General features: G+C 41.0%; 1 protein-coding gene across 1 annotated transcript in view; it reads right to left on the bottom strand.

Moving 5' to 3' along the window:
* Nucleotides 1–1,055: 1,055 nt before the first annotated feature.
* PPP2R5A (protein phosphatase 2 regulatory subunit B'alpha) overlaps nt 1,056–8,832 on the bottom strand; it is a 42,830-nt gene continuing 35,053 nt past the window's right edge. The window contains exons 7-13 of the mRNA XM_081904177.1: nt 8,654–8,762; nt 6,531–6,584; nt 5,436–5,486; nt 5,019–5,138; nt 4,811–4,938; nt 3,752–3,853; nt 1,056–2,376 (exon numbers count right to left, since the gene is read on the bottom strand). Of these exons, the coding sequence (XP_081760303.1) occupies nt 2,220–2,376; nt 3,752–3,853; nt 4,811–4,938; nt 5,019–5,138; nt 5,436–5,486; nt 6,531–6,584; nt 8,654–8,762 (721 nt within the window). The 3' untranslated portion in view covers nt 1,056–2,219. The remainder of the gene's footprint in view (nt 2,377–3,751; nt 3,854–4,810; nt 4,939–5,018; nt 5,139–5,435; nt 5,487–6,530; nt 6,585–8,653; nt 8,763–8,832) is intronic.

The following is an 8,832-nucleotide window of genomic DNA, read 5'->3' as shown; positions in this document are numbered from 1 at the left end:
AAGCTAGTCAGTATTAGGCTAACATCTTGCCTTCATTGGTTCTACATGAGTAGAACCTAGCCAGTTAGTGAAAATGCCTAGAGAAGCATTGTTGACTATCTCAGTTGCCCACCATCCTAAGAAATTCCTAATAGAAAATCTGTGCATATTTACAAACACTGTACACAAGGAGCCACTTCTGGGTTTTACTATTTTAGTGGTGGGGAGAAGAGTCAGGAAAGAATCCCCTGCTCCAATATACTACCACCTGACCTACCAGTGGCAGCCCAGCAGGTCTTTGGATTTAGCAGTTCCTCCACCTCCCTTTCATTTCTTATATCTTGTATTTTATTGTTTTGCTATTTGAAGTCCACAGAAATCAAACTGTGATGCAACAAAGGACAAATCCTGAGCTCAAAAGCAGATGGAATAAGAAGAGAGAATCCAAATCAGCTTTGGGTGAAGGCAGGGACAGACCTGAAGGGGGCAGTCAAGAGGGAGCATGTTACAGCAAATCGGTTTAATTGCATGTCAGTGGCTTGGGGGGGGGGGGAATCACAGAACACAGCTTTCCATGTGTATGTATCCCATGCCAAACTGAGAAAGAGATTAGCCAATGAAGTGAAAGTGAAACTAAGGATCATATAATGTAGGAGTAGCCTCATTTTGTCACCACAACAATTTCAGTTTGCCATATGGACTGATCCTCCCCTCTCCACACAGTTCTGGGGGTCCACAGTTCGGGGAGGGGGTGGCACATGGGGGAGGGGAAAATGCACAAGCAGAAGGTCCTTGCACAAGGCTACCGCTGATGGGACTCAGTTGAATCCCACCTTGTGTTCTCTGTACAAAGGCTCATTTAGAACTACACCAGAGACTTATGTACATACATTTCTTTTGCCAACTTCTCTCCTTTTCAGTTTCACAGCCCATGTTTTGTTCAGTCCTTTCATTATATTTTACATAAATCTGAATACCTTTCTTGAGAGCCCTCCCTCCCCCCAAAAAAAACACCACCACAAGCATCCTTCTGTCTGGCATGGTAAAACTACAAAGATGGTAATATACAGCACTAATTACAAACATAAAGACTTTATTGATGCTGCTCAATCCCTCAATCTTTCAATACAAAACCATTTTCCGCACAATTGCAATTTAAGAGACTGGAATGGTACTCTGATAGAAAGTTCTGCAAAAAAAAGAAAGAACAACACACCACCTGATCAAGTAAAAAACAGACAAGACTTCTAGAGTCAGCTTCCCATCTTAAATAAGCACACTGTATTTTTCTTAAAGCAAAACAAGGAACTGTTTTGTCACACAGGTGTTTCTATACCCGAATAGGAATTGCACCTTTAATAAGAGACTGGACCATCTTGCAGAGCCAAGCTGAAAGCAAAAACTGCTAGGCTCTCTACAAGGAGTCCTGAGCTAAGTTAGGAGCTCCGTTGATTGGCTCCACCCCCAGTTACAGGACCAGACAAATAATGACTGAATTCTCACTAAAGAGAGACATGAGAGCCAAGCACAGCAAAGCAACTGTTGAGTGGAAGCCAATGACAGTTTCTCTTTATCCAATCATAAAGCTCACATGTGCTGTATCATATTTTAACTTGTGCTTCATTTACACTCCATCCCCATAGAGCTTTGCTCTCTGAACCTCTTTATGTAGGAATAGCTCTGAAATCTGTAATGGACAGATGATGAATATCTCATTCAGATACAGATTGCTATTCAATCCTAGACACATTTACTCAGAAGCAAGCCCTATTAAGTTCAATGGGGCTAGCTCCCATATAAGTAGGAATACAACTACAGCATTAATCTGAGAACATACAGAAAACCTAGAAGTATCTTCCAGAATCTCAGCCAAAGTCTGGAGTAATGTGAAAGCACACTGGAGGGAAATGTAAATAGCTGACTTCTATGCCTATGTGCAACACAATAAAAAAAGAGAATAATTCAAGTCATAATTTTCACCACTCCCATAATTAAATCACACACATCATGGATGATAAAATTCCTTTCTATGAAATGTCAGAAGTGACAATATAGCAATGATTAGAGACAAATTTACAATATGCTGTGGTAAATAATGTCACATTCAATTATTGTATTTAAGTTCAAAAAATTTCATTTACATTTTGCCAGAGGGGGAAAATGGCCATTTCAAATATACTGATGAGGTTTTTCTTTTGCATTTTTACATAGTTTTTTAAAAAATGTGTATAAAACATGCCTCACAAAGAGAGGCTGTCTCTCTCATTTGGCACTTGATCATTTTGTGCATTTGTCACGGAGGACGTGTTGCTCGGCTGGTCAGACACAGCGTTCTTTAGCCTTAGTTCTTCCAGCTTTTGCCACAGTTCTTCGCGTTCCAGCTCTTTCTTCTTCTCTCTGCAGAAAAGTAAAGCAAAGTGAGTCTTTGGTCGCTGTGCACTCAACGAGTTTGATAAAGCAAGCGTATCAGAAGTCCTGTTTATCATAGCGTGAGCTGGTGTCCACTGCCTGTTGGTGGCTAACTGGCAGCTTACAAGCCGCATCTGACCCACAGCACCTACTGGTTCTGAAGTGGAGCTCATACACAGCTCCTGGATTGGCCCAACAGCATCATGTGAGGCACTTCTTCCCAGGTCGCTGGACAAGTAGTGAGAGATGCCCAGAGGGTTCTGGGGTGACTTTCCAATCCACTGCAGATAAAGGAGTTTAATAGAGGAGCTGGCAGCAGAAAAGCTGTCCTCACTGAAAGAAGAGAATGCCCTAGAGCAATGTCCTTTCCTTTAATGTTGAGAGGACTGGGAAGGGGGAGGAGAGAATGAGTGGCAATGTTATGCCAGGAATACTCAGTGCCCCAGCAACTTGGATGGAAAATTTATCCGTTCCTTGAATAGATTTATAAGGAATATTTTAGACCACATTTCTGCCCAAAACATCCTTCAAGGTAGCTTTTCAGTGTAAACTCAAAATCACAAAGCAAATAATAAAACAATATACTGATCAAGACAGAAGCAGCAAAACGCCACATATAGGAAATGTCTCGACAGGAAAAACAAAGGATAAAAAAGGAACCGAAGACCCAGCAAAACAAAAAAGGTTTTTAAAGAGTATTGACTGTAGTGGAAGGGGTCACACAGATCTACCGAGTAGAAAGAATTCCACAGCTTAGGTGCTGCTACTGAAAAGCCCCTGGGTCATGTCATTGTTAGTTGCACTTCTGACAGTGCCAGGACACTTTTACAAGGTCTCTACCGGGTGCTGCTGGCACGGTAGGACAAAGCCACAGAGCTGCCTTCCTGATCAGCATCAGGGTTTGCTTGATGAGGCTAGTGGGGAGAGATTTATTTAGCTACAAATTTACCATAATGTCAAATTAGCATTTAAACCACAGAGCCTAGGACTTGCCGATCAGAAGGTTGGCGGTTCGAATTCCCACAACAGGGTGAGTTCCAGTTGCTCAGTCCCTGCTCCTGCCAACCTAGCAGTTCGAAAGCACGTCAAAGTGCAAGTAGATAAATAGGTACCGCTCCGGCGGGAAGGTAAATGGCGTTTCTGTGTGCTGCTCTAGTTCGCCAGAAGCAGCTTAGTCATGCTGGCCACATGACCTGGAAGCTGTACACCGGCTCCCTCGGCCAATAAAGCGAGATGAGTGCCGCAACCCCAGAGTCAGTCACGACTGGACCTAATGGTCAGGGGTCCCTTTACCTTTACCTAGAGGATGTTTTCAGGCACATTTTGTATAGTCAAAATGGAGGTGGGTGAAAGAAGTAGATACCTTTGTCTTTCTGCTTTATAAGTACTGGTGAGTTCATCAAACAGTTTCCCATTCATCTCCATCAGTGTTTTCAGCACATTATATACTAATGCCACAATGGTCCTAGAAGATAAGGAAAAGTAGAATGTTAAATTAAGAGAGAAATGTTGTGTTCCAACATTTGTCTTGAATGTCTGACTTTTGTTTCCCTTCTGTATAAAATACAAGGCAGCTTCATGACTCAACTTGTGCACTGGGGATGTTTGCCTTTCAAGTTACAAAATGCTGGGAAGCAGTTCCAGCTAATCCAGCTGAATTTATTCTTACCACTGTAATATTACATAGTTAAAATATTGGAAGTGTTTAGTATGCATCACAATGTAACATCAAAATAGGGAACGCTATTTTCAACAAATTCCTATGTTCAAATAGTGTTATAAATGCCACAATTGCAAGAAAAAAAGCACTTTCGTAATGGCTTCCATTTACAAGGACTCAGTTAGAACTTAAGTTTATCTAAAACCATTTGAAGAAACAAGTTACATGAACCCAAGTTGCAGGCTGACAGGTACTGCGAGATGTAGTGATGGTTACCACCTTGGACAGCTTTAAAAGCAGATTAAACAAATTCCTGGAACATAAACTATCATAACTAGTAGCCTTTGTTCTACGTACAGTATCAGGGGCAGTATGAACACCAGCTGCTATGAAGCAGGAGCAGCAAAGTGCTGTTGTGCTCATGTCCTGCTTGTGTGCTTCCCATAGGGACTTGACTACCCTTTGTGTGAACATGATGCTGAACTAGATGGGCCCAACCCCTGCAATGCAGCAATCTTTCACCCAATGTGGGGCTCATTCCCACAACCCTGAAATCACAGAATCACAGAACTGTAGAGTGAGAAGGGACCCTAAAGGTCATCCACTCCAAGCCCCTGAAATGCAGGAATCTAAATGAAAGCATCCATGACCGATGGGTTAAGAGTCTCATGCTCTACCAATTAAGCTATGCCACAACCACAGCAGTTAATGTATGAGTATCTGAAGGAACTTTTGAAAGACTGAATGCTAAAAAATACATACGGATTCCAGTGTTCTTTGGAGATCTTGTATAAACTACCAAACATAATTGGCAGAATTTTATCAATGTTCTCCTCAATCAGACCCAGAATGTATTCATTGTTCCAGAAGTACAAAGCCCTTTCAGCAACCTGAAATATACATACAGGAATTATCAGGACTATGAGGTTGCATAGAATCTGTTAAAAAAATTGAAAATGCCATGTTATACCTGAAAATGTGAACTTGACACACACTTGGCTATCTGTTTAAAGAGAGGTTCTTGTATTTTTTTGAACTGTGTTGGTTCTATAACATCCAGGATTTCTTCAATTTCACCTAAAAACATGACCTGTTATAAAGAAAAGCATGTGGGCTTGATTCTAGTCACATCACAAGTGGCTACACAACAGAACTGTGACAAACAGCAAGTTATTCTAGAGGGATTTGGTAACCGAACTCTTGAGCACTAGAGGGATACCTCCATATACAGACACCGACCACAAAGGGATGGACTTCAGTGCTAAGACAATTATTTTTAAAATATGAGTAGAATCCTACTTATTAGCAATATTACAGCTAGAATAAACAGTGTTCAGACATTCTGGCCTGTTAGCAATTCAATATATGGAAATTAATAAGAACTGACCTCTTTCTGGCTGCATGTTTTTGGCCAAAATTTGAGCAATCCTCTGATAACCTAGGTTGTAGAAATAATTTAATAGGAGTCATTACACACCTGTTAAGATTGATTTATACATTTAGCCACTCACAATGCACAGAAAGACTACCTTAATTTTGATTACTATAATTATATAATTTTAGATAAATGCATCTTGACTTCGAGTGCAGTTCTGTTCCAGTCATATCTCAAACTGTTTTAGCTCTGTGTTTTCGAAGGATAATTCATACATTTATTAGTGTTATAGTATCTTCTATTATTCTCTTGGAATTCAACTCATGGCTTTTAAAAGGCTGAATTTATTTTTCTATCTGTACAAAAATGTACATGGTAACTTTAAAAACCATTTACATGTTACACAAGAAACTACAAGGAGTCAGATAAACCATTAGTCCATCTAGCTCACTCAGTGTCAGAACCACAATACCAGTAGTGGCATATAGGAGTCTTTCCCACTTCCCAATTATTTGGACAAACACTGATCTTTCAACAAACACCAAAGGAGTACACCATTCCTTAATTTTCAATCTTAAATTGATTTAACAATACCTTTAGTCAGGTTCCATTTTGTTGTCTGTATACAAATTTGTGGTACAAGAAATACATGTAATGCTTGAAATGTCTGTACTAAACTCCACTTTTTCATGTAGGTCAAATGTTTATCAATATCAGCTTTGTTAAACAAGTCTGGTCCACCATAAACACTGCTTAATGTAAAATTCCCAGAGGCAAAAAGTCTATGTAGTAATTTCAAAAGTCTTGCTAATTCAATTATTTTGATTTGTTCAGAATTCAAGCAAAGTCTAGATCTATGACTTAGGCAATTCCTATTAACAAGCCATCATGCTTGCAAAATTTGGCATAGTTTAGTAGCCAAATCATTATTTGTATTCACACTGACCCTTCCTTGCTTCTAAATCCTCTGGCACATGTGGACAATGAGGCGGGCATGTTTTTATTTCCTACAAATCTTCAGGAGTTGCACAAACATAGTGGAACCAATATTATTATTTTTTAAACCAAATGCACCAAAAATTTTCAAACTGGACATACATCACTTACCGGTTCTGTTAACGTCATATCTTTTTCCAGGAACTGAACAACACAATAGGCCAGCTAAAACACAGATAAAAGGTTTAAATGTTTTGTTGAAAAAGATAATATTGCACAGGTTTTCACTGTTTTAAAAGGCAATTAAGCATGTGGCCCATACAAGATAATTACTAGATCTACAGAAAATGAGACTAATATAAAACTCTGGTTAAACTTTATGATCTGAAAGATCTGGACTCAAATTCAGATCTCGAGCACTCCATTCTTCTCTGCTGTGAGGGGAGGAGGAACAACTGGTCCAGGACAGCTTCAAGTAGAGGATCTCCTGGTTTAGTGAAAGTTGGTTGTCCACTTTCCTCCTAGTCAAGGAAAGACAGCCAGGAACATGCAACCCAAGTATGGGAAGGGGGATGGAGAAAGAAACTACATACTAAGAGGAAGAATATGAGCATCACTGCTGACACTGTAAGTAGTAGTAGTAGTAATAATAATACAGTGGTGCCTCACAAGACGAAATTAATTCGTTCCGCAAGTCTTTTCGTATTGCGAGTTTTTCGTCTTGCGAAGCACGGTTTCCCATAGGAATGCATTAAAAATCAATTAATGCGTTCCTATGGAAACCGAACCGCCTTCAGACCAGGTCTGGGGACAGTCTGTCCCCCGACCTCTTCTGAAGGCTGGCAGGGGCGAAAGTCTTTGCTTCCCCCCCCCGGCCTGCCTTCCCGGGACAGCGGAGACTTTTCCGCTGTCCCGGGGCGATCTTAAAATGCTGTCCCGGGGCGATTTAAAAGCCCCCAGAAAGGCAGGCAGGGGGACAAAGACTTTTGCCCCCCGCCCGCCTTCGGAAGAGGTCCTGGACCTCTTCCAAAGGTGGGCGGGGGACAAAAGTCTTTGCTCCCCCCTGCCTGCCTTTCCGGGAGAGCGGGAAGGCAGCGCTGCCTTTTCCGCTCTCCCGGTTAGGCAGGCAGGGGGGAGCAAAGACTTTTGCCCCCCGCCCGCCTTCAGAAGAGGTCCTGGACCTCTTCTGAAGGCTGGCGGGGGGCAAAAGTCTTTGCTCCCCCCCCCCCGCCTGCCTTCAAAAGCCATCTGGGATAGCGGGAAGCGCTTCCCTGCTATCCCGGACCGCTTTTAAAATGCTGGCGGTGGGGAGCAAAGCCTTTCGCCCCCGCCGGCCTTCCTGGACCTCTTCTGAAGTCCGGAGGGGGTGAAAAGGCTTTGCTCCCCACCGCCAGCATTTAAAAGAGGTCCCCGAGATTTTCCCTATGGGCGATGCAAGCCCATAGGGAAAATCGTCTAGCGAAGCGTCGCAAAAACCGAAAAACCCTTTCGTCTTGCGGGTTTTTCGTCTTGCGAGGCATTCGTCTTGCGGGGCACTACTGTAGTAATGAATTCATTAATTGCCTTCTAAACCACTGTCTGAAGGCAATTTACAGATATGAAAATTAAAAGCACAGGTACAAATCCAATTAAAACAAGAATAAAACCCTAACAAGAGGACACTTGTGGTAAAGACCCATTTATCCAGCTGTGGCAACCCAGTTGGATGGGTGGCATTTTTTATTATTATTACTACTATTTTAATGGGTGTTATTTTTTCATTTCATCTTTGTTTTTATTATGTATTTTGTGTTTTTATCTTGTATTTTTATGTTGTGAACTGCCCTGAGACCTATGGATGAAGGGTGGTGTATAAATTTAACAACAACAACAACAACTTAAAGCCATGTCTCCTGGGTGCATGCTTTACTTTTCTAAACTGTTATAGGTCAACTGTAAAAAATCCTGTACATTCCTAGAATCAACCAAGTACATGAGAAAAATATGTATATAAAACAGAGAAAACAATTGTAACAGACAAAAAATAAAAGGCAACTATAAAATAGACACATAAGGTGAGTAGTTGCACATAAGTCCAAGTAAAGATTATCAATTTTATCAGATTGTCAAGTATAGTTTCAGATTTGCCAGGCTTGTGACGAGGGTTGCCTTGAATCTGAAATATTTCCAAAACCTTAAACTAAAGTAAGCTAACTTTTTCAAAAATAACAAATAAAAATCAGAGCATGTGGTCATATCTGCATAGCCAAGAGTATTCCAATCAAGATTAAAATCCAGTTTACAGACAGACATACCTGTGCATGAAATAAAGCTAAAGCCTTTGCAGTATGCATAGGGATGAGAACCTTCATAAGGAACTGCTTATGTTCTGCCTTCAGTGGCAATGCAAAACCATTGATAATACTGAAGGGGGAAAGAAATTAGACAGGAAAGATTGTTACTGTACTGTTTTAAAGGTAAAGATGTACAGTTA

This window comes from Podarcis melisellensis (assembly GCF_964234715.1).
Source record: "Podarcis melisellensis genome assembly, chromosome: 3".
Classification (NCBI taxonomy): Eukaryota; Metazoa; Chordata; class Lepidosauria; order Squamata; family Lacertidae; genus Podarcis; species Podarcis melisellensis.
The sequence above is the reverse complement of the archived record's forward strand: the minus strand, read 5'-3'. Positions and strand labels throughout refer to the sequence as shown.